The sequence below is a fragment of the Bos indicus x Bos taurus genome, chromosome 22 (assembly GCF_003369695.1).
Source record: "Bos indicus x Bos taurus breed Angus x Brahman F1 hybrid chromosome 22, Bos_hybrid_MaternalHap_v2.0, whole genome shotgun sequence".
Lineage (NCBI taxonomy): Eukaryota > Metazoa > Chordata > Mammalia > Artiodactyla > Bovidae > Bos > Bos indicus x Bos taurus.
Window position 1 is genome coordinate 18,012,138 of NC_040097.1, and position 25,007 is coordinate 18,037,144.

The window sequence follows — 25,007 nt, forward strand, 5'->3', positions numbered from 1 at the left end:
AATGTTTATGCCTAAAAAAAAAAAAACAAAAAAAAAAGCATGTATTGCCTTTGTTATCAGAAAAAAAACAAGATGAAAAATATGGGAAAAGAGCAACCTTTTCCAACCATAGTTAAACTTCACATCTGGTTCAGTCATGTACATTTTACATAGTGAAAAATAGAGGCCTTTTGGTCAAATGAGCCTGTTAAGAGTGTACTCCAGGCAGTGGCCAGATTCAACCCAAGATGCTGCCTCCTGCCTTGGTCTGTGTGGCTTTCCCATTCTCCCATACAGCAGGACTCTGAAATACAGGGGCCTGAGGACTGGAGTTTTTGCTCAGTCCCATGGAGGACCCGAGGGGGATTCCAGAGGCTGAGCACACCTCTCCCACACTCCCCTTCCTGTCCCTCTGAAATCTGTTTTCTTGGGAAATAGATGAGCTAAAAAGAAGGTGGGTAGTGAAGACCTATCTGAGCCACCAGGGAAGCGTGAGGAACAGTCCATGGGGTCACAAAGAGTCGGATACGACTGAAAAACTAACACTTTTCACTAGTCTAAGGCCAGGAGAGGCAGTCATGAGTGGGAGCTGAGGAATCTTCCCACATCTGTTGTGGGCTGGGGCTGCAGCTTGCACTGCTGCTGCTGTTGCTGCTGCTGCTAAGTCGCTTCAGTCGTGTCCAACTCTGTGTGACCCCATAGAGGGCAGCCCACCAGGCTTCCCCATCCCTGGGATTCTCCAGGCAAGAACACTGGAGTGGGTTGCCATTGCCTTCTCCAATGCATGAAAGTAAAAAGTGAAAGTGAAGTCGCTCATGTCCGACTTTTCGCGACCCCATGGACTGCAGCCTACCAGGCTCCTCTGTCCATGGGATTTTCCAGGCAGGGGTACTGGAGTGGTGTGCCATTGCTTGCACTAAAAACTCCAAAAACCCCTTTTCCTTTGATCTTTTGACCCCCCACCCACAAGCAGACAGACGCCTGGAACAGCTTATCTGGGCCCACAAACACCAGACAAGAAGTTTCCATGGCAACTGCAAACTTCCTCAGCTCTGTATTCAGTCTAAATCTCCAAGGCCCCCTTTCAAGGCCTCAGTGAGGTGTCTGAGAAGCCACCCACAAAACAGCCTTAGGATCCAACCTCCCCCCCAACCACCCCCACCACCCTGGCCCCCAACCTGCTCCGCTGAAAGGACATGGCAGGAGAAGCTGTACTGGCAGAAAAACTTGTCATGGGGTCCCTGGAGAGACTATAAAAGGAAGAGAGTTGCCTTTACAACAAATTTGAACGGGGAAGAATTTACCCTGTGGAGGGATTGAAGCATGAAAACAGGAAAGCAGGAGGGAGGGAAAAGAACCAAGGAGCTTGTTTCAGAAAGCTGGCTCTCAACCCAGCCGCAGTTAGGCGTGCTGAATCTGGTCTCTTAGCTGCAGAAGGACCCGAAGGGACCCCGGACCTCCAGCATATTTTAACTCACTTGCAGCCAGACAAAATATGGACAGTAGACTCAGATACCAGAAAGGGGATGTGAGAGTATGTGTCTGTGTGTCAAGGGGAACCAGGACAGACCGTGGCTTATCAAGCCAAGCAAACTTCCATGATGCCTGGCAATGGGGCTGCCGCATGTATGATAGCCAACAAAAATGTAGCATCCCAACATGTGTAAATCAATGAAGTTAGAACACACCCTCAGACCATGCACAAAAATGAACTCAAAATGGCTTAAAGATGTAAACCTAAGACATGATACCGTAAAACTCTTTGGAGAGAGCGTAGGCAAAAACATTCTCTGACAGAAGTAGTACCAATGTTGTCTTAGGTCAGTTTCCCAAAGCGATAGAAATTAAGAAAGAAAAAAAAAAAAAAAAAAAGACGGATCTAATTAAAAGCTTTTCGGAAGCAAAGGAAACCATTAAAAAAAAAAAAGGCAGAAAAAAAAAACAACCTACAGAACGGGAGAAAATATTTGCAAATGATGTAACCGACAAGGGCTTAATCTCCAAAATATGCAAACAGCTCATACAACTCAGCAACAATAAACAGCTCAACTGAAAAATGGGCAGAAAATCAAAGACAGGGGTCCCCAACTCCCAGGCCTCAGACTGCTACTGGCACCTGTAGGAACCGGGTTGCACGTCAGGAGGTGAGCAGCAGGCTGATCAAGGGAAGCTTCATCTGCCCCCCTCCCCCTACAGCTCACATTACTGCCTGAACCGTTCCTCCCCTACCCATGGAAAAACTGTCTTCCACAAAACCAGTCCCTCAAGCCAAAAAGGTTGGGGACTGCTAAGCTAAGACATCGCTCCAAAGAAGACATAGAGATGACCAGTAGGCACATGAAAGACGCTCAGCATCACTAATTATTAGAGACACGCAAATCAAAACTACCATGAGGTGTTACCTCACACTGATCATAATGGCTGTCATTAAAAAGTCTATAAATAACAAATGCTGGAGAGGATGTCGAGAAAAGAGAATCCTACACCGAGTGGGAATATAAGTTGATGTAGCCACTTTGGAAAACAGTATGGAGATTCCTCAGAAAACTAGAATTACCATGTGATCCAGCAGTCACACTCCCGGGCATATATCCAGACAAAGCTATAATTCAAAAAGATCCATGCACCCCTGTGTTCATAGCAGCACTATTCACGACAGCCAAGACATGGAAATGCCCATCAGATGCCAACAGATGTATGGATAAAGAAGATGCGGTACATATACGCAATGGAATACTACTTGGCCATAAAGAAGAAAGAAAGAATGCTGTTTGCAGCAGCACAGCCGCAACTAGAGATCACCATACTAAGTGAAGTCAGGAGAAAGACAGATACGGCACGGTATTGCTTGTATGTGGAATCTAAACTGTGACACAGATGAACCTGTCTACACAGCAGACACAGACTCACACAGAGATCAGACCTACAGGTGCCAAGGGGGAGGGCTGGAGGGCGCGTGATCGGCTGGGAACTGGGGGTCATCAGATGCAAACTGTCACATACGGAATGGATGAACAATGAGGCCCTACTGTATAGCACAGGGAGCTGCATCCAATCTCCTGGGATAAACCATAATGGAAAATAATTTTTTTAAAAAGGAATGTATATATGTGTAAAAAAAAAAAAAACAAACCACACAGCAGGTCCAGTTAAATTTGAATTTCAGATTAGCAAACCCATACAATATTTGGGACATATTCACGCTAAAATATTATTCATTGTGTATCTGAGATTCAAATGTAACCATTTTAATTTAACTATTTTATCTGGCAGCCTTGCTTGGCAGGCAGCAGTGAAAACGATGACCATCATCTGGGTGCAGAGAAGCACAGACGCTGACATCCATGGGCATCTGGGAAGGCGTCCCTTCGTCCATGCTGCGGAGACGCTGCCCTGCCTCTCAGGAACCTGGGCTGAGCTCCAGGTGGGAGAAGAGCCTCAGGTGGACTCTTACTCCAGCACTGCCTCGCTTACCAGGCATGGCCAAGCATAAGTTGTTCCCCAGAGGTGACCCTTTCCAGCTCAGTGGTTAAGAACATGGGCTCTGGTGTTGACCCAGATACCAATCCTGGCTCCAGTGTTGGGCAGCTCGGTGACCTTCAACTTCCTGCTTCCCCATCTCTAAACTGGGGCAGACGTTCTTTGGGGAATAAGGGGGGCATGGCGCAGGAACCACTGCACACGGTGCCTGCCGTAGCGTCAGGCTTCCAGCGTGGTAGCTGTTACCTCACTAGCCCATTTAGAAACAGGAAGATAGAAGATATTTATGCAAGTGAAGAAAGATGGGATTGAAAACTAGAGTCTGTACAAGCTCAGCAACGTGAAGCACACACCCACACACAAATCTTGCACAGCAAAGACCAGGAGACCGCCCCTAGATTACCAGTGGCTGCTTTACGGCTAGTGGGATTGTGGGTGAGCCTTCCCCGTCTTCATTCTTAATTTTCCAGAATATCCGTGATAAGCCTCTATTACTCTAATACTGAGAAGTTGTTTTCAAATAATTTGGAATGAGACTTTCTCTATAAGTATTACATTACTTGAGGCTGGTGTAAATGAAAATGGGTTTGATCCTATCATACCGGTGCTCGGGGGGGCTTCTAACAGGAGGGGGCTCTTGCCTCTTTCACTCAGTGGCCCAGTTGGCTCCTCACCCCCAGCCCTTATGTCTTCCTTGTGGGATACGGCTAGAGCAGTGGCCCCAGAGGCATGTGGCCTTGAGTTTGAATCTCGGCTCTCACCCTTGACTGGCTGTGTGACTCTAGACAAGTCATGTTACCTTCTGAGCCTCAGTTTCCACATGTTTAAAATAGAGCTTAATACCACTTACCTCCCTGAAAGGAGGGACTTCTCTGTGTATCAGCACATGCCTGTGCCTTTCACAGGGCCTAGTGTATAACAGTGGTCAATACACACTAGCTGAATGAAAAAATGAAATTGATGATGGCAGATCTACAGCATTTGGCAGAGAGTGGCAATAGCTAGTGACCAGAAATCATTTAGGGCTTCCCAGATGATGCTATTCGGAGAAGGCAATGGCACCCCACTCCAGTACTCTTGCCTGGAAAATCCCATGGATGGAGGAGCCTGGAAGGCTGCAGTCCATGGGGTCGCTGAGGGTTGGACACAACTGAGTGACTTCACTTTCACTTTTCACTTTCATGCATTGGAGAAAGGAAATGGCACCCCACTCCAGCGTTCTTGCCTGAAGAATCTCAGGGATGGGGGAGCCTGGTGGGCTGCCGTCTATGGGGTCACACAGAGTCGGACACGACTGAAGTGACTTAGCAGCAAATGATGCTAGTGGTAAATAATCTGACTGCCAGTGTAAGAGACTCAAGAGATGGGGGTTCAGTCCTTTGGGTCAGGAAGATCCCCTGGAAGAGGAAATGGCAACCGACTCCAGGACTCTTGCCTGGGAGGTCCCATGGACAGAGGAGCCTGGCGGGGTACAGTCCACGGGGTTGCTCAGACACGACTGAGCAGACACACACGCAGCAGTCATTCACCATGATGACTGTTCTGAGATGTGCAGACTTGGCATAGATGCACCAGAGTTTGAGTGTGTTTTCTACACATAGTGGGATACAAAAGTTCCCCTAGCAGGACTATGGGCATGCTGCTTAAGCTCTAGAGCCTCAGTCTCCTCATCTACTAAATGGGGATAACAGCTGTGACTTTGTAGGGCTGTGAAGACAGTCAGTGGCACAGCGCCTAACGCAGTGCAAGCGCACCCTCTGTGAGGCCCGCAAGCCAGCCTCCGCTGCCTTCCTGACAGCTGTGAGTTACCAGGCAGTGTGTGGCCCCAGGACGATACATCTGCCCATATCTGCCACTCTGGATGTATGGCCAGGAGAAAAATGTTCCTGTTTGAGTGAGGCTCATAGCTGTGGTTCCAGGTTAGAGAATACAAGATCTTCAGATTAGAGCTACCTTCTCCTCACCTTAGTGAGCAGGCAGCAACTGGATAGAGGCCCTTAGGAATAGGTGTCTTGTACGGAAATCCCTGGAGCTGAGGTTTGCAATCAGCTTCTTCCAATTTCAGAGATTGCTTTCTGCCTGCTGTGGTTCAGCCAGATTTAAGGTACCCACCCCTGCACCCCCCACCCCCCCTTCCGGAAGGCGCCGCAGACCTTGGCCAGACTGTGCTTCTGGACTCAGAGAACCGTTGTTTCAAAGTTCCCAAGCAGTAACTCCGCGTGAAATCTCCCCGGGGTGGGGCCCATCTAAGTAGGCAACGGTCAGTCCCGTAGCAGACTCCGTGAGGGCAGGGGGCAAGCGCCGCAGCTGCGGACGCGCACCCACCGTCCACCGCGCTGCTGGCCGCGCTTTCAGCTGCAGGGCTGGGCGCCCAGGACTATCCTTGGGCTCCTCGCCCAAGGCAGAGGGTAGCTGCCTCGGAAGCCTAAGTCCCTTCACATTTCCTTCTCGCCTGGCCGGCAGGGAGCCGGCAGGGGGCCGATTTTCACCTCCTCTGAATGCCTGTCTCCAAGCACTAAGATAGGAATGAAACGCCCTAGATGCTTACTGTGGGAGTTCTTTTTCTTCTTTCCACATCCTTGTATTTTCCAAATTATTTTCACACAGACTCTATATTACATTTGTTTTATTTTCCTAAAGTAAAAAACAAAAAAACTATCGTCCTGAGTAGAAAAACAGTATGTGTTTACTGCAAATGACAAAAAGACAAATAGAAAAAAACACCTAAACTCGAATCCTCAAAAACCACCACCCTGTGTTTCTTTCCAAGTCGTTTTCTCCTTAAATGTGTACATCTAGAAAACTGGTTCCTCGCCTTCCTGGAACTTGTCCTCACCGTCCCTACCCTCTCCCCCGCGCCCCCCCACCAACGCACACTCTCCCCTCACAGAACAGCGGAAGCCCTTCACTGGCTGGCGTGTGCTCCTTTAGGCCACCAGTCTTACCCATATCCGGTCTCCCGTGCCTACCAATGCCTTGCCGCACTTGAGCGAGTGCAGGAACTTTTGTAGTTATCTAACGGTGAGTGTCTGTGTATATGTGTGTGTGTGTGTGTGTGCGCACCACACGATCATATGAAAGGATAAAGCAATATATCTAAGAGTAGATCCCCAAAAGAACGAATGTAGGGAGGAAAGAAGGAATGAAAGAAAAACAAAAGTAATTAAAAAGAATGAAAGACGGGAGGCAAGAAGGAAAGCACAGCAGTGAAGGACCACGGCGCCCTGCTGGCCAGAGGCTGAGCACGGTGCGCCCGCGGTGCCCTCCTCGCGCCCTCCCGGAGGCGGGGGGCCGGGGAGACTTGCCGCCACTTACCGGACCGGAGCAGCACCGCCCGGTAGAGCCCGGTGGCCTCAGTGGGCCCCCGCACCCGCTCTCCCAGCCTCTGCGCCATGCACTCGTGCGCTGGATTGCGGAGCTGGGAGCGCACCGCGGAGCGCAGTCCTCTGTCGGAGCACCTTCACAACCGTGACTTGCCGGAGATCCAAACCCCGCCGCAGATCAGGTTACACAGGGCAGGAGCGCCAGGCCCTGAGGCGCCCGCGGGGGAGGGACTGGAGGCCGGGGCCAGGCCGGTATCTCTGCCCAGGCTGGGCACGGGTAAGCCTCTGGCGTGAGGACTCCTGGCTTCACGGTTCCAGGGCCAAGGCGAGAACCCTGTGTCCTGATTTCCAGCCTGGTCTCCTACCTGCTCTTCTCTTTCCCTGGCTGCTGGCCTTGCTAAATGCCGCAAGCAGGTGTGGGGTTCTGGAGTGCCATCTCTGGGATCAGGTCCAGCGCCACTAATTCATAGCTGTGTGACCCCACGAATCAGTTATCTAACCTCACAGAGCCTCAGTCTCCTCATCTGTAAAATGGGGATATACATAGAATTCATCTCTCAGGGTTGTGAGGGTAACCAACACATTTTTGCTATCTCTTAGAACAGTGGCCAGCACAGAAAAAGGCAATGTATTGTTTTTATTTTTTGTTTTTTATTTTTATTTTTATTTTTTTCAGTGTTTCAAGGCATCCTGGGGTGGGTGACACTGAGAAGCGGGGGCTTCACTGGGGGAAGTAAGTTGTGGTGGGAGGCCCCTGGGATTCCACAAGATTTCCTTCTCTGGCTTCATGGAATACCTGTAACATCCAGAAATGGGAGGACCAGTTCAGTTGAGTCACTCAGTGGTGTCCGACTCTTTGCGACCCCATGGACTGTGGCATGCCAGGCTTCCCTGTCCATCACCAGCTCCTGGAGCTTATTCAAACTCATGTCCATTGAGTCGGTGATGCCATCCAACCATCTCATCCTCTGTCGTCTCCTTCTCCTCCTGCCTTCAGTCTTTCCCAGCAACAGGCTCTCTTCCAAGGAGTCAGTTCTTCGCATCAGGTGGCCAAAGTATTGGAATTTCAGCTTCAGCATCAGTCCTTCCAATGAATATTCAGGATCAATTTCCTTTAGGATGGACTGGATGGATCTCCTTGCAGTCCAAGGAACTCTCAAGAGTCTTCTCCAACACCACAGTTCAAAAGCATCAATTCTTTGGTGCTCAGCTTTCTTTATACATGACTACTGGAAAAACCAAAATTTTTACTAGACGGACCTTTGTTGGTAAAGTAATGTCCATGCTTTTTAATAAGCTGTCTAGGTTGGTCATAACTTTTCTTCCAAGGAGCAAGCGTCTTTTAATTTCATGGCTGCAGTCACCATCTGCAGTGATTTTGGAGCCCCCCAACCCCTCCAAAATAGTCACTGTTTTCATTGTTTCCCCAAGAGTCTAAAGGTGGATGCGCAAGGTCCACCAGGCAGTTTGGAAGATGTAAGAAAACAACCATTTTGATTATCTACCCTGTGACTGCTGTTGTGCTATATTTCTTCTAAAACAAAAGCTTATTATCTTCATGTGCTTTATGTCCTCTTCTGTTTCACCTTCACAATCCTATGAATTAGGGTCTATTAGCACTCCAGTGTTCTTGCCTGGAGAATCCCAGGGATAGGGGAGCCTGGTGGGCTTGCGTCTCTGGGGTCGCACAGAGTCGGACACGAGTGAAGCAATGCAGCAGCAGTAGCAGCCTTCCTTCCAATTTTACAGATGAGGAAACAGGCTCGGAGGAGTTAAGCAATTTATCTGAGGTCACACAGTGTGGGGTTGGCATACAAACTCAGGGGCCCTGACCTAGAAATGGGCCACTCTCCTGCGTCTTTGTTATTTTATGTGCTCTTCATGCAAACACTGGAAGGTAGGTATGATAACATGAATGTAGGAATCCCATTCAAGATACCACCTTAGAGATGATGCAATTGAAACGCAGGGAGGTAAGGTGGCTTGCTCATGCTCAGAGCTAGCTGGAGAAGCCAGCTCCCAATTCAGTTCTCTACCCACAAAATGAATGCCCCTGAAATCTACAGAATCCCAACACCTGCCCCCAGAGCTGCCCAGGCTCCTGAACAGCCTCTGTTTATGGCTGCATCTGCGGACCACAGAGTTTTGTGCCAGCTGCTGCGACCATGGCCACACAGTACCATCTTCCTCTGCCTCCGTGTCCTCCCTGGCCGTGGTGCCACAGAGGCCAACAGCCAACTTGCCTCTCGCTTTCCCTTGACCACTGCCCAGGCCCAGCTTCTGCTGTGACTCAGAGGTCCCTGTCACCACACAGGATCCCAAGGACCCAAGTACACACTTTGATTTTGGAGACCTAGTCACTGGCCAGACTGGTCATGTTTCCCATCAACAACCAGCCACCATGAAAGCCAGGCATGATGCCAGACACTGGGCATTCAATATCTCGTATCTATTCTTCAGAGGAAACTGTATCTCATGTAACCCACTTTTTGATTAAGTATGGTTATATGCATTTTAGAGATGAGGAAAATAAGGTTCAAGTGACTTACCCAAGATCACTTTTTATCTAATTATACTGTAAAATATGTTGAAATGACACATAAAGGAGTAAAGAATGAAGTAAATGTGATTCATGAACTTTCCAACCAGACATAATCAGTATTATATTGGTGACGCTCCTTCCAGACTTATAAAAAATGCATATACAAAACTTACCTCTTTCTAATATTTCAAGTAGTGGAGAAGGCATTTGAACCCAGAGGTGCCAAAGCTTTGACTGAAGGAGGAAAACCAAGCCAGGTGTCGAACAAGGTGCAGGTTCAGGAAAATTATGACTAAGGAATGTGCTTTTACAGAGCATTGCAAAGAGATTAACATTAATTGCATCCCCAAGGAATTCTAGGTGAATCTGACTTACCTGAGCCATTTAGTCTCTGCTTCTCATTTTCATTATGAAATATGGCCTGGGGAGAGTATTCCTTCTGTGAACACAGAGAAAGTAAATGGCAGTGAGGACCCTCTGTTCCTTGGCAGTGAGGGGGAGCGAAGAGATATTCATAGAGTCCCTGAGTCTTTTGACCATAGATGGGACTGGCCAGGATCAAAGTCCTCTGCAGAGAAACAAAGTACTCTAATCCTTGGAGTGTGTGTGTGTTTGGGCACCATTTGTGAGACTCACTTCTTTTTTATGAGACTCACTTAGAAAAAAATAGTAGTTTTAAAACAGTTTTAGATTGAGAGAAAAATTGAGAGATAATTCCTTGTACCCTGCATGCAGATTCTCTATCATTTCTCTTGTTAACATCCTACATGTATGTAGATATACATGTACATAGTATGGCACATCTGTTCTAATTAACAAATTATTAGACTGTTAACTAATTAGTAAGTAATAACATTATTTAAAAAAAATTCTCACCTCCCCCCAATTCAGGATGGACATCACTTTACTGAGTCTGACTGGGTTGTGAAGATGCATATTCTTATTTTTTTAAAAATTTTATTGGAGTATAGTTGATAGTGTTGTGTTCCAGGTGGACAGCAAGTGAATCAGCTATATATATATATATACACACACACACACTCCTTTTTGGATTCTTTTCCATATAGGCCATTACAGAGTATTGAGTGCTATGCAGTAGGTCCTCGTTAGTCATCTACTTTACATAGAGTGGTGTACATATGTCAACCCCAATCTTCCACTTTATCCCTCCCCCTTTACTCCTTGGTAACCGTAAGTTTTCTACATCTGTAACTGTTTTTGTAGTAGGTTCATTTGTATCCTTTTTTTGTTTTCTAGATTCCACATATAAGTGATATCATGTGCTATTGCTTGCAGCATTCTTATTAACTAAAGTCCAAGAGATAGTGGAGGACAGAGCAGCCTGGCGTACCGCAGTCCATGGGGTCACAGAGTCAGACACGACTTAGCAACTGAACAGCAACAACAAGACCTTATTCAGAGTTCCTTAGTTTTTACCCAATATTCTTTTTTCTATCTGAGAATCTCATCCAAGATACCATGTTACATTAGGTTGTCTTATCTCCTTAGGCGCCTGTTGGCTGTGATAGTTTCTCAGACTCTCTTTTGGATGAATTTGACGGTTTTGAAGATTGCTGAGAGCTGTGTTCTTTTGTGTGAGGTTTCTTCTACCTGGACTGCCTTCTCCCTACCTTCCTGGCAAACTCCTTATCCCTCAAGGGCAGTTTCAGAAGGCATCAGGGTTCAGTCCTCAACGCTGGTTCTTAGACATCTTTTTCTCTCCCTCTACTCTGTCACGATTTTAAAAAACTCTAAGTCAGTGATTCCTAAATGTTTATTTCTAGTTCAGACTTTCACCCTGAGCTTACACTCCATCCAGTAGGCTACTTGGCATCTCCACTTGAAAGAGGCCCAACTCACCACGACCCACATGGAATTCCTGACCACTCCAGCCCGTTTCTCCCGTCACCCCATCTTAATTAACAAGGGCCTCCGTTCCAGCCCTGTGGCTCAGGTGGGAGCTGGAGGCTGCCTTGCCCTGTCTTCCTACAATCCCTCAGATCACAAAAGCACGATCAAGTCTACCTCCTGCAATCTCCTCAGTCCATCCACTTCTTGCCCCACCACAGCCCAGGCACTCCCACTGCGTGCCTGATGCCTGCGGTAGCCTTCCCCCCTTCAAACCACTCTCCACAGATTCTAGAGCAAGGCTCTAAAATGTGATGCAGGCTCTGACCCTGTCCCTACTCGAAACCCTTTGGCTCTTCCCACTGCACTTGAAACCAAACTCACATGCCTTCCTGTGACCTTCAAGGCCCCTGCAATCTGACCCTCTCCTTGCCAACCTCTCAGACCTCATTTATTTGTTCCTTCGTATGTTCAAGGACTTGGGAATGCGTCTTTGAAAAAAACAGACAGGGGTCCTTGACCTGTTGGCGCCAACATTCTATTAATAGTGAGGGAGACAGAAAATAGGCATAATGAATACGTAGACAGTGTTAAAAGGGATAGGTCGGTGGAGAGAAGGAAGGTCAGAGCTGGGGAGGGGTGGGGAGTGGGGCCACACGTGATAATAAATGTCTGCTGGTGGTGCGGGGGGTGGGGGGTGGGGGGTGGGGCGCGGGCAGGGGTGCTTATGGAGAAGCTGAGATGGGAGCCTGGACCTGCAGGAAGTGGGGGAGTTAGCCACACAGGTATCTTAGGGAAGAGGGCTGCAGACAGAGGAAGCAGTGAGAGCGAGAGTCCTGAGGCTGGAGTGCACCAGACATTCAGGGAACAGCAGGGCGGCCCGGGGGCCCAGGCAAGGGTTGTGCAGGGACAGTCACATGAGGGGAGGCCAGGGAGGGACAGGGCCACCTTCCTCCCACCGCACACTCCAGCCACCAGGAGCCACCTGCGCTCCCTGAAAGCCATGCTGTCTTTCACTTCCCCCCTCTATTATAAGCTGCCCTGCTACCCAGGGAGCCACTCCTCAACTCTGCCTGACTATTCCTTTTTATGAGTCTCGGATGAAATGTCACTTCCTCAAGGAGGTCCCACCGATCACATGACCCCACGGCACCCCAAGCTCCCCTGTGTTAATATTCACCACTCAGTTATGATCATCTGAACCCTGTCTCCTTCACCAGACTGTACTCACCTTGAAGGGGCACTGGGACCTGTTCACGGCTGTCTCCCCAGCTGGGCTTGGACTGGGTGCCCAGTAATGGTTTATTAAAAGAATGAATGTCAGAAACACAAACAACCCAATAAAAAAATGGGTGGAGGACCTAAATAGACTGTTCTCCAAATATTCAGACAGCCAACAAACACATGAAAAGATGCTCACCATCACTCATTGTTAGAGACACGCAAGTCAAAAGTACGCAGTATCACCTCACATCCATCAGAATGTCCATCATCAAAAAGTCTACAAACAATAAATGCTGGAGAGGATGTGAAGAAAAGCAAACCTTCTTACACTGTTGGTGGGGATGTAAAATGATATAGGCCCTATGGAGAACAGGAGGGAAGTTCCTTTAAAAACCTAAAATAGAACTACCACATTACCCAGCAATCCCACAACTGGGCATATACCCTGAGAAAACCATAAATCAGAAAGCCACATGCACCCCAGTGAGTGTTCACTGCAGCACTGTTTACAATGGCCAGGATGTGGAAGCAACCTAGATGTCCATCAACATAGAATAAAGAAGATGTGGTACACATATACAATGGAATACTACTCAGCCATAAAAAGGAACCAAGTTGGGTCAGTTGTAGAGAAGTGGATGGACCTAGAGTCTGTCATACAGAGTGCAGTAGGTCAGAAGGAGAAAAACAATATTTGTATCAATGCCTATATATGGAATCTAGAAAAATGGTACAGATGAACCTATTTTCAGGGCAGAAATGGAGACACAGCAGTGGACTTGTTGACATAGAGGGGAAGAGAAGGGTGGGATGAATTGAGAGATGGAGACTAATATATATACATTGCTGCTGCTGCTGCTGCTGCTAAGTCGCTTCAGTCGTGTCTGACTCTGTGCGACCCCATAGACGGCAGCTCACCAGGCTCCCCCATCCCTGGGATTCTCCAGGCAAGAACACTGGAGTGGGTTTCCATTTCCTTCTCCAATGCATGAAAGTGAAAATTGAAAGTCGCTCAGTCGTGTCAGACTCTTCGAGACCCCATGGACTGCAGCCTACCAGGCTCTTCCATCCATGGGATTTTCCAGGCAAGAGTACTGGAGTGGGGTGCCATCACCTTCTCCGATATATATACACTACCATGTGTAAGACAGATAGCTAGTGGGAAGCTGCTGTATAGCACAGGGAGCTCAGCTCTGTGGTGACCTAGAGGGGTGGGGTGGGAGGGAGGCTCAAGAGGGAGGGGATATAGGTACACCTACAGCTGATTCACGTTGTTGTACATCAGAAACTAACACAACATTGTAAAGCAATTATATTCCAGTAAAAAAAAAATAGATGAGTAAAGTGAATGAATGGATGCACCCACACGGTGAGCCCTGGGCTCTATGAGGGAAGTGTGTGACTCCACAGTGAGCGAATCAGGGCTGGAATGCGGGATGCCTGCCGCTGCTGGCCCAGAAATTGGAACGGGGACAGCAGGGCCCACGGTCCTGGCATCTCCCTGGGGCGCTCTGCCATTGTGAGCTCTGTCGCCGAGGAGGGTATAGAGAAGGGAGGCTGTTTGAGGTCTGGCCAAGCCTTTCATGGTTTAAGCAGAGAGAGCAAGAGGACCAGCAACTTCATCTCTAGAATAAAGTCCCAGGACAGAAAAATGACCTTCTCCAGAGGCTTTGGAGGGTGATCAGAGCTTCTCCTCACATCTCCCCACACACACCTGGAGAGGGAGACTGAGTCCCAAGGGTGGTGTGAGCATTACAGAGCCAGGCTTCCCCAAGGAGCAGCTCCCTGGACTTGGAGTTCAAACAAGTGTCCCTTGCATGCCTGCCAACCACCCTTGCACAACAGATTTGTTGGAAATCAGGCCAACTTGTGTCCAGTAAAAGCTCAGTGACCACGAAAGAGTCCTCTCCCTGCAGTCACTGAAGTTTGCTGATGAAGAAAACATTCCACGTGCCCGCAGCCACTTGCCAAGGCAAAGCCGATTTGAAAAGTCGCCTGGACCTTTGCTGACGTATTACAGGTAACTGATAGTCTTTTCCAAGGACTGTGCTGATAAATACAGCCAATTCTCATTTGCTCACACCACTGAGGGATTGGAAGATGCTGGCCTAGTTCTAAGGTTAGTGAAAGTTAGCACATACAATTTCCAGAGGAAACACCACTATATATTGTACAATATACCCAACTATGACTGAACGCAACTCAGTGCAAAGACATCTCCTGTGGCCACCGCAACTCAGTGCAAAGACATCTCCTGTGGCCACCGCCTGCTTCCTTTCATGTCCTCAACTTCTGAGAACAGTCTCTTGGGGTGGGTCCTTGGGGACCTTGGGTGAGCCTATGTCCCATCTCCTTTTCTCCGTTTGCTCCAGTGCTTCCCCCGGAGGCTGATGCCTCTGTCTGATAAGGATCAGGAAGACCTCAACCCCATCACTCATCCATTCCAGCCTTCCCCACAGGATGACACATGTACCAAGTAACACCTCTGGGGGACTTCCCTGGTGGTCCAGTGGTTAAGAATCCACGTGCCAATGCAGGAGACACAGGTTTGATCCCTGGTCTGAAAGATCCCACAGGACAACTAAATCTGTGCCCCCAACTCCTGAGTCCGTGCTCTAGAGCCAGTGCTCTGCAATAAGAGAAGCCATTGCAACGAGAAGCCTGCACACTGCAATCAGAGGGTAGCCCTTTCTAGTCACAACTAGAGAAAGCCTGCACACAGCAACGGAGACCCAGTGCAGCCAAAAACTTACTAAGTAAACTCATACTAACACCTCTGGGACCTTGCTTTGTCTGTCTATAAGCATTTTAGAAATCAAGCACACGGCCATGAAGTGCACTCACCTTCAGTAGCCCAGTGAAGGCTTACATGTGTGTTCACCCTTACAGCCACCTCCACGTTCAAGCTATAGAACACCCTCTGCACCCCGGAGGGCTCCCCATGCCCCTTCTCAGTCAATGCCCACCCTCTCCTAGAGTAAACCCTATTCTGACCCCTATCACCACAGGCTCATTTATCTTGTTCTAGAGCTTCGTATGAATGGAATCGTCACAGTCACAGTTTGGGCAGCCTGTGTGAGCTTCAGCAGGGTTGTCGCCTCTGTCAGCAGATGACTCTCCACTGCTACGTTCCCTTGCTGCATCCCGGTGTGCAGCCCTGCTCTTCTTCAGCTTCCAGGTCAGGGCGTGACTAATAAGGCTGCTATGAATACCTTCTGGTTGGCTGTTTGGTAAACACAGTGCTGTTTCTGTTGGGTAAACAGCCAGTGGTGGAAGTGCTGGGTCCTACGGTAGGTGAATGCTTACCTACAGTAGATACTGTCTACACTGATTTTATCAGTGTATGTGCTGTGCTTTTAGTATCTTCACAACAGGGTTTTTTGACACATTGGTGTCCCTTCTTGTGCACCGTCCTTTGGGCTGGTGCGGGAGAGGAAGGGAGAACTGGAAAAATGGCATCTTGGATAAATATGGGACTTCCCTGGTAGCTCAGATGGTAAAGAGTCTGCCTGCAATGCAAGAGACCTGGGTTTGATCCCAGGTCAGGAAGATCCCCTGGAGAAGGAAATGGCACCCCACTCCAGTATCCTTATTCGGGAAATCCCATGGACAGAGGAGCCTGGTAGGCTATAGTCCATGGGGTTGCAAAGAGTCAGACATGACTGAGCAACTTTCACTTGGATAAATATACAAGAGTCTGAATTCTGCCCTTAGAAGAGATGCGGGTAGGACCACAGACTTTTAGTCCCTGTAGCCTGTGGTGAATCCAGGGGGAGGGATGTCTCTGTGCGTCTTTGTTTCCGTGCCCCCTCCCTGCCCCTCCATTAAACTGTAAACACCGTGAGAACAGAGACTGTGACATTCAGGGATGTGTCTTCAAAGTCTAGCACCATGTGAAGCAAGGCAAAGTTAGAAGTGAAAAAGGAGAACTTACAGCTGATACTGCAGACATACAAAGGATCATAAGAGACTTCTATAAGCAACTATATGCCAATGAAATGGACAACCTGGAAGAAATGGACTAATTCTTAGAAAAGTACAACCTTCCAAAGACTGAACCAGGAAGAAACAGAAAACATGAATAAACCAATCATAAGTCATGAAATTGAAACTATGATGTAAAAACTTCCAACAAACACAAGTTCAGGACCAGACGGCTTCACAGGCAAATGCTAGGAAACATTCAGAGAAGAGCTAACATCTATACTTTTGAAACTGTTCCCAAAAAACCGCAGAGGGAGGAACACTCCTGAACTCATTCTGTGAGGCTACCATCACTGTGATACCAAAACCAGACAAAGATATCACCAAAAACAGGACTTCCCTGGTGGTCCAGCAGTTAAGAATTTACGTTCCAACTCATGGGACAGATTTGATCCCTGGTCAGGGAACTAAGATCCCACATGCCACAGAGCAACTAAAGACCGCATGCCCCAACCAGAGAAGCCTGTGTGCCGCAAGTGCACCGTCTGTGCATTCTAGAGCCCGTGTGCAGCAACTGCAGAAGCCTGCATGCCACAACTGGAGAAGCCCATATGCTGCCAAGAGCCCAGGAACTGCAATGAACACCCAGCACAGCCAAAAAGAAAAAGAAAATCACAAGCCCATATCACTGATGAACACAGATGCAAAAATCCTCAACAAAATACTAGCAAGCTGAATCCAAAAACACATTAAAAGCATCATATGCCACGATCAAGTGGGATTTATCCCAGACAGACAAGGATTCTTCAACATATGCAAATCAGTCAATGCGATACACCATATTAACAACTTGAAGAATAAAAACCATAAGACTTTGACCAAATTCAACACCCATTTATGATAAAAACTCTCCACAGAGTGGGTACCGAGGGAGCCTACTTCAACATAATAAAGGCCATATATGACAAATCCATAGCAGACATTATTCTCAGTGTTGAAAACCTGAAAGTATTTCCTCTAAGATCAGGAATGAGATAAGGGGATCCACCCTTGCCACTATTATTCAGCATAGTTTTGAAAGTCCTAGTAGCCACAGCAATCCGAGAAGACAAATAAAAGGAATCCAACTTGGAAAAGAAGTAAAACAGCCACTGTTTGCAGATAACAGGATACTATACATAGAAAACCCTAATGATGCCACCAGAAAAATCATTGAATCAATGAATTTTGTAAAGTTGCAGGATAGAAAATTAATACACAAAAATCTCTTGCATCCTTTACCCTAACAATGGAATATCAGAAAGAGAAATTAAGGAAACAATCCCATTGATCACTGCAACAAAAAGAATAAAATACCTAGGAATAAACCTACCTAAGGAGACAAAAATCTGTATGCCAAAAACTATAAAATACTGAAGAAAGAAATCAAAGATAACACACAGATGGAGAGATACATATGTTCTTAGAAGAATCAGTATTGTGAAAATGGCTATACTGTCCAAAGCAATCTACAGATTGAGTGCTGCTGCTGCTACTGCTAAGTCGCTTCAGTCGTGTCTGACTCTGTGCGACCCCAGAGACGGCAGCCCACGAGGCCCCCCCACCCCCACCCCCGGGATTCTCCAGGCAAGAACACTGGAGTGGGTTGCCACTTCCTTCTCCAATGCATGAAAGTGAATGTGAAGTCGCTTAGTCATGTCCGACTCTTCGCGACCCCAGCCTACCCGCTGGTAGGCTTCGCGACTGCAGCCTACCAGGCTCCTCCGTCCATGGGATTTTCCAGGCAACAGTACTGGAGTGGGGTGCCATTGCCTTCTCCAACAGATTCAGTGCAATTTCTATCAAATTACCAATGGCATTTTTCAAAGAACTAGAACAGAAATTTTTACAAATTGTATGTAAACTCAAAACACCCTGAATAGCCAAAGCCATCTTGAGAAAGCAAAATGAAGCTGGAGGAATCAGACTACCTGACTTCAGAGTATGTTACAAAGCTACCATCATCAAGATGGTATGGTACTGGCACAGAAATATAGACCAATGGAACAGGGTAGGAAGCCCAGAGATAAACCCATGTACATATGGTCACCTAGTCTATGACAATCTGCCTGCAGTGAAGGAGACTCAGTTTCGATCCTTGGGTCAAGAAGATCCCCTGAAGAAAGGAACGGCTACCCACTCCACTATTCTTGCCTGGAGAATTCCATGGACAGAGGAGCCTGGTAGGCTACAGTCCTTCCAGGAGTCACAAAGAGTCAGACAGGACTGAGGGACTTTCACTAATCTATGACAAAGGAGCCAAGATTACACAATGGAGGAAAAACAGCCTCTTTAATAAGAAAAGATTAGACAGCTACATGTAAAAGAATGAAATTACAACACTCCTTAATATCATACACAAAAATAAACTCAAAATGGATTAAAGTCCTGAATGTAAGGCCAGATACTATAAAACTCCTAGAGGAAAACACAGGCAGAACAGTCTTTGACATAAATCACACCAAAATCTTTTGTGACCCATCTCTTACAGTAATGAAAATAAAAACAAAAATAAACAAATAGGACCTAATTAAACTTAAAAGTTTGTGCACAGCAAAGCAAACCATACAAGACAAAAAGATAACCCTCAGAATAGGAGAAAATATTTTCAAACAAAGAATTGATCTCCAAAAGATACAAATAGCTCATGCAGCTCAATGTCAAAACACCAAACAATCCAATCAAAAAATTGGTACAAGACCTAAATGGACATTTATGCAAAGAAGATGTAAAAATGGCCAAAAAACAAATGAAAAAACGCCCAACATCGATAATCATTCAGTTCAGTTCAGTTCAGTTGCTCAGTCGTGTCCAACTCTTTGCGACCCCATGAATCGCAGCACGCCAGGCCTCCCTGTCCATCAGCAACTCCCGGAGTTCACCCAGACTCACGTCCATTGAGTCAGTGATGCCATCCAGCCATCTCATCCTCTGTCGTCCCCTTCTCCTCCTGCCCCCAATCCCTCCCAGCATCAGAGTCTTCAGAGAAATATAAATCAAACTGACAATGAGGTATCACCTTACACTGGTTAAAATAGTCATCATCAAAAAATCCAGATGCAATAAATACTGGAGAGGGTGTGGAGAAAAGAGAAGCCTCCTGCATCCTCAGAAAACTAAAAACAGAACTATCATATGAGTCAGCAATCCCACTAATGGGAATACACTTAAAGAAAACCATAATTTGAAAAGACACGTATATCCCAATGTTTATTGCAGCACTGTTTACATTAGCCAGAACATGGAAGCAACATAAATGTTCATCAAAAGAGGAATGGATACAGAAGGTGTGGAACATATATACAATGGACTATTACTCAGCCATGAAAAGGAATGAAATTGGGTCATTTGTCGTGATGTGGACAGACCTAGAGTTTGTCATACACAGTAAAGTAAATCAGGAGGGGAAAACGAATGTTGTATATTAAAACATACACACGGAATCTAGAAAAATGGTAGAGACAAAGCTATTTGCTGGGCAGGAATAGACATACCTGTAGAGAATAGACACAGTGAGGGAGAGGGAGAGTGGGACAAGTTGGGAAGTAGCGTTCACATACATGCACTGCTGCTGCTAAGTCGCTTCAGTCATGTCCAACTCTGTGCGACCCCATAGACAGCAGCCCATCAGGCTCCCCCATCCCTGGGATTCTCCAGGCAAGAACACTGGAGTGGGTTGCCATTTCCTTCTCCAATGCATGAAAATGAAAAGTGAAAGTGAAGTCGCTCAGTCATGTCCGACTCTAGTGACCCCATGGACTGCAGCCTACCAGGCTCCTCCATCCATGGGATTTTCCAGGCAAGAGTACTGGAGTGGGATGCCATTGCCTTCTCCCTTACATGCACTTCCATGTGTAAAACAGACAGCTCGAGGGAAGCTGCTGGATAGCACAGGGAGCTCAGTTCAGTGCTTGGGTGATGACTGTGAAGGGTGGGGTGGGAGGTGGGAGGGAGGCTCTAAGGGAGGAGATACAGGCACAGAGATAGTTACTTTGTTACACAGCAGAGACTAATGCAACATTGTAAAGCAATTATACTCCAATTAATTAAACTTTTAAGCTTCTGCACAGCAAAGGAAATCATAAATAAGATAAAAAGACAACCCTCAGAATGGGAGAAAATATTTGCAAACAAAGCAGCAAAGGATTACTTTCCAAAATACATAAGCAGCTCAGGCAACTCAATATCAAAAAAAACATACAGCCCAACCAATAAATGCGTGGGGGAAACAGACATTTCTCCAAAGACGACATGTAGATGGCCAACAAACACATGAAAAGATGCTCAACATCACTAATCATTAGAGAAATGCAGATCGAAGCTACAATGAGATACTACCTCACACTGGTCAGAATGGCCGTTATCAAAAAATCTAGACACAACAAATGCTGGACAGGGTGTGGAGAAAAGGGAACCCTCTTGCACTGTTGGCGGGAATGTAAAGTGATGCAGCCACTATGGAGAACAACATGGAGGGCCCTTAAAAAACTAAAAATAAGACTACCACATGGCCCAGCAATCCCACTCCAAGGCACAGAGAAAACCTAGAGAAAACCACAACTCCAAAAGACACATGCACCCCGGTGTTCACTGCAGCGCTAGTCACAATAGCCAAGACACGGAGGCAACTTAAACGGCCAGCAACAGTGGAATGGAACAGACCTGGGTCATCTGTAGAGAGGTTGATGGACATAGAGGCCGTCATAGAGAGTAAAGTAAGCCCAAAAGAGAAAAACAAATATCACGTATTGATGCATATGTGTGGAATCCAGAAAAACAGTATAGATGATCTTATTTGCAACCAGAAATAGAGACACACTTAGAGAACAAATGCACAAATTGTGATGGGGTGGGATGAACTGGGAGATTGGGATTGACAGATATACACTGTTGATATTACATATAAAATAGGTAATGAATGAGAAATTACTATATAGCTCAGAGAACTCTACTCAATGCTCTGTGGTGACTTAAATGAGAAAGATACTAAAAAACAAAAACCAAAAAGTCCAGCACAGTTGCTAGTACATAGGTGTTCAGTAAAGAAAACTACCTTAATACGGTAGCAAATGTTCACTGAGCACATCTCAGAGCTGAGTGCCGCGTTAAGAATATACCTGTATGCAAGTGGAAGTGAAGTCGCTCAGTCGTGTCCGACTCTTTGTGACCCCATGGACTGTAGCCCACCAGGTTCCTCTGTCCATGGGATCTTCCAGGCAAGAATACCGGAGTGGGTGGCCATTTCCTTCTCCAGGGGATCTTTCCGACCCAGGGATTGAACCTGGGTCTCCCGCATCGCAGGCAGACGCTTTACCATCTGAACCACCAGGGAAGCCTGTACGGTCTCACTTAAATTTCATAATGCATAGTTTGTTTGGTTTTTTTTAAATCATATAGTGAATATTTACAAAGTATGTACAGTGGCATCAAGCCAACTCAGTAAGCACCGAATGTTGATATGATACAGACATTTTCGATCACTGTACAATTAATTAAAAACCTAAGATAAAGAACTTAAAAGCCTCAGATTTTGAGATTAGGGAACAGCTGGGTTCCTGTTTTGCAGATAAGGAAGGAAGCTGAGGCCTTGGACAGGTTAGGATACTCAGCTGGCAGTGGCAGCAATGCAGTTAGAGTGGAGGCAGTCTGACTCTGGAGCCCGGGCCCTAGTCACATTCACAAATCACGTGTGAGTAAGTGTGTGTGTGGTGGAAAAGAAACTGTACCCCATTTTACTGAAAAGGAGACTGAGGCTCAGAGAGATTAAGGAACACTTTTCTGTGAATTCAGTTGGACCAGCGTCCCTCTCAAGCTACTTCTTTTTTTTAAAAATTTTTTGGCTTCCCTGAGTGGCTTGCAAAATCTTAGTTCTCCAACCAGGGACTGAACCAAGTCCCTCGGCCGTGAGCGTGCGGAGTCCTACCCACTGAACCACCAGGGAATTCCCGCAAGCTAATTTTTAAAGATGGAGTACTTCTAACATGATCCTTGGCTCCTACCCATCCTCTCCCGTTCCCCATTCCTGAGCTCATGAACACAGGGCTCGCAGGGCCCTCCGTGAGCCTCTGCCTCACTGCCTCGCTGTCACAGAGCCACTGTGCTGTGTGAGGCGACACCTGCCGCTTCTCGCTTCCTTCCCCAGGGACAGGGAGAATCACAGCCAGCCACCCTTTACTTACAGTGCTGGGCACTGCTTGGAGAAGTGCCAGACCCTGGGACCTGTTCCTTTCCAGAGGTCCATTTACATTGTACCAGTGTTGGGTCCTCAAGGGCACCACCTGTCATCAAAGAGAGCCCCCAGGGTCCCTGTCTCCAGGGTCTGCTCACTGTCCATTCATTCCAGCCCCTAGGGCTTCAGAGGCCCAGAGCACTGCCCTCCTGGAACCAGGCTGAGGCCCTGGACAAGGAACTACCCCCCATCCAGGAGGCAGAGGGACAGCCTTCTGCTCCTCGCCTGCAGTTGGCAGGGGGGCTATCTAGTTCACCTTAAAACCTTGTAAAATAGTTCCCACAAAAATATATAGATCCACTGCTGCTTTAAACATTTTGAACAACCCAACTGCATATAAAACATTTCTCCTTTCTAGCCCCTCTCAACCTCAACATCACCCCTTCCCCAGAGTTACCACTATTTTTGATGACGTCTGTGTGTTTTGGTCATTTTTTGTAGCTTGTTTAAGCTCTATGTCTTGTAGATAGTTCTATGTTAACATATGTAGATCTGCTTTTCTCTTTTGATCTACTGAGTTTGTAATACAGCATGATGCCATAGTTCGTTCGTTTTTAAACAAACCCCCTTTAGTTCAACATTTAGGTTGTTTCCAGTTGGTCCCGATTACAATTAAATCTGTTCCGAACACCCTTGAGCTTGCCTCTCTGTGCAGGGATGTGTGTTTCCCTCGGGTAGACTGTATGAGGTAGAAAGTGCTGGGCTAAAGGGTACATATGTTTTAAGTTTCAGCAGATGCCACCAAATTACATCTGTAACCAAGCAGGACCCTGTGGGGCCTTCCCGGGACAGACCCCTCCCCCACCCCCTCTGCTGCAGCTCCTCCCTGATAACAGTACCTAGATAACAGTATCTGGTGCGCACTTCCTGAGTTGTTTCACAGATGCTAAACCCCCACCAAAGGGAAGAAGCCAAGGACTTCACAGCCCAAGGGCTGATGACGTTGACTCCTGTGATGCCTCCTGTTGCCTCACCAGCAGCCAGAGGACTGTGCACAAGCGGGTCACATCCCCCGGAACTCCTCTTCCTCACTCTGCCTTTAAGCCTCCTTTGGTGAAGCTATCGGAGAGTTGGGGCTTACACCCTACAATAAACACTGCACGCCCCTTCACCCCAGCCTGATATCCTCAGATTGGCTTTACTGCGAGCTGGCAAGCAGACCAAGCTTTCGTTCAGTAACAGTTTTGGTGCCCAGCGTGGGGCCGTAGTCCTGAGTGGACATCTCGCCCGTGGCACATGGGCTCTTGACCAGTGGCAGCTCCCAGGTCCCATCTAGCACCTGCCTGAGCACTCGTGGCCAACTGGTGTCCTTGGCCTGTGGTGCTTCTGATTTTTGTTGTGAAGGAAGCAAGGCGCTCACACTGGTGGGTTGAGACATCTCCAGTAAGTGATGGGAGGCTCCCATGTGACAACGCCAGGGTGTTCTTCCCTACTGTGCTGGTTTTGCCTATGGTAGAGGGTTAGGGGAAACACACTGAAACTGCCCACCCTGGCCAAGCACCAGAGGAACCATGTGCATGAGTTATTTTATGACAGGAGGTCCTGGTAAGGAACACAGAACTAACAAGCCACCCCCAACTGGAAGAATTCAGAAAAGGTCAAAGGGAGACACCACACGTCCCACCAACCTCCCAGAATCCTCCTCACTGGAATCCATCCTGGCTGAGCAATGCGTGCACCACTAGGAAAGACTCTAAGTCAGAATGATCAGCCAGAGACAACCAGGACACTACCTGGAAACTAATCCCATCACCATAAAAGCCGACTGTGAGCCACGAGGCAGGGAGTCCTCCTGGGGTCCCTCACCTGCTGCTCTCTGACCGGGCCTCCCCGCCCAGTAAAGGCTCTCGCTTCGTCAGCACGTGCATCTCCTCGGATAATCCACTTCCAAGTGTGAGACAAGAGCCCCTTTTGGGCCCTGGAAGGGGTCCCCCTTCCTGCAACAAATGGCGACCGTGAGCACAAAAAAAGCGATTTTCCCTTTTGGACCAAGGCTTGGTCCTGCAGGCTTCACCTCTGAGGGCCACTGGTTGGGGTACTCCCCTTTGGCCTTGAGCATAGCTTTTGGCTTTGTTTCTGAGTCTCTGGGCACGGGCTGGGAATTTCCCTTTCTGGGATTAAAGAACTGTGACCCTCAGAGACCATTTTGCATTGGTCTGGTTTGCGTGCCTGCTGTCTGATATACCTGCCACGAATAATTAAGTACGGATAATCAGAGCTCTCTTCTACCTTGTGTGCTGCTAGGGTATATTTTGCAGAACTGGGAGACCTTCAGCTATGCTCCTAGAAATGAAATAAAATGATTTTTTTTTTACAACTGTAACACTGTTTGGCCTCAGCACATCCAGAAATCTAGAGAACAATGGTCCCGATGGCTCTGAGGTAGGAGATGGCTCCAAGTTAGACATTTACAGCCAGC

General features: G+C 47.4%; 1 protein-coding gene across 2 annotated transcripts in view; it reads right to left on the minus strand.

The window, feature by feature from the left end:
• The window catches only part of FAM107A (family with sequence similarity 107 member A), a 92,437-nt gene that overhangs the window by 28,699 nt on the left and 38,731 nt on the right, over positions 1-25,007 (minus strand). The window contains exon 2 of one of the 2 annotated variants that reach the window (XM_027522396.1): positions 9,700-9,763. In XM_027522396.1, the coding sequence (XP_027378197.1) occupies positions 9,700-9,763 (64 nt within the window). Of the gene's footprint in view, positions 1-6,774; positions 7,000-9,699; positions 9,764-25,007 lie in introns of those variants that run through there. The other variant, XM_027522397.1, reaches the window with a different exon arrangement.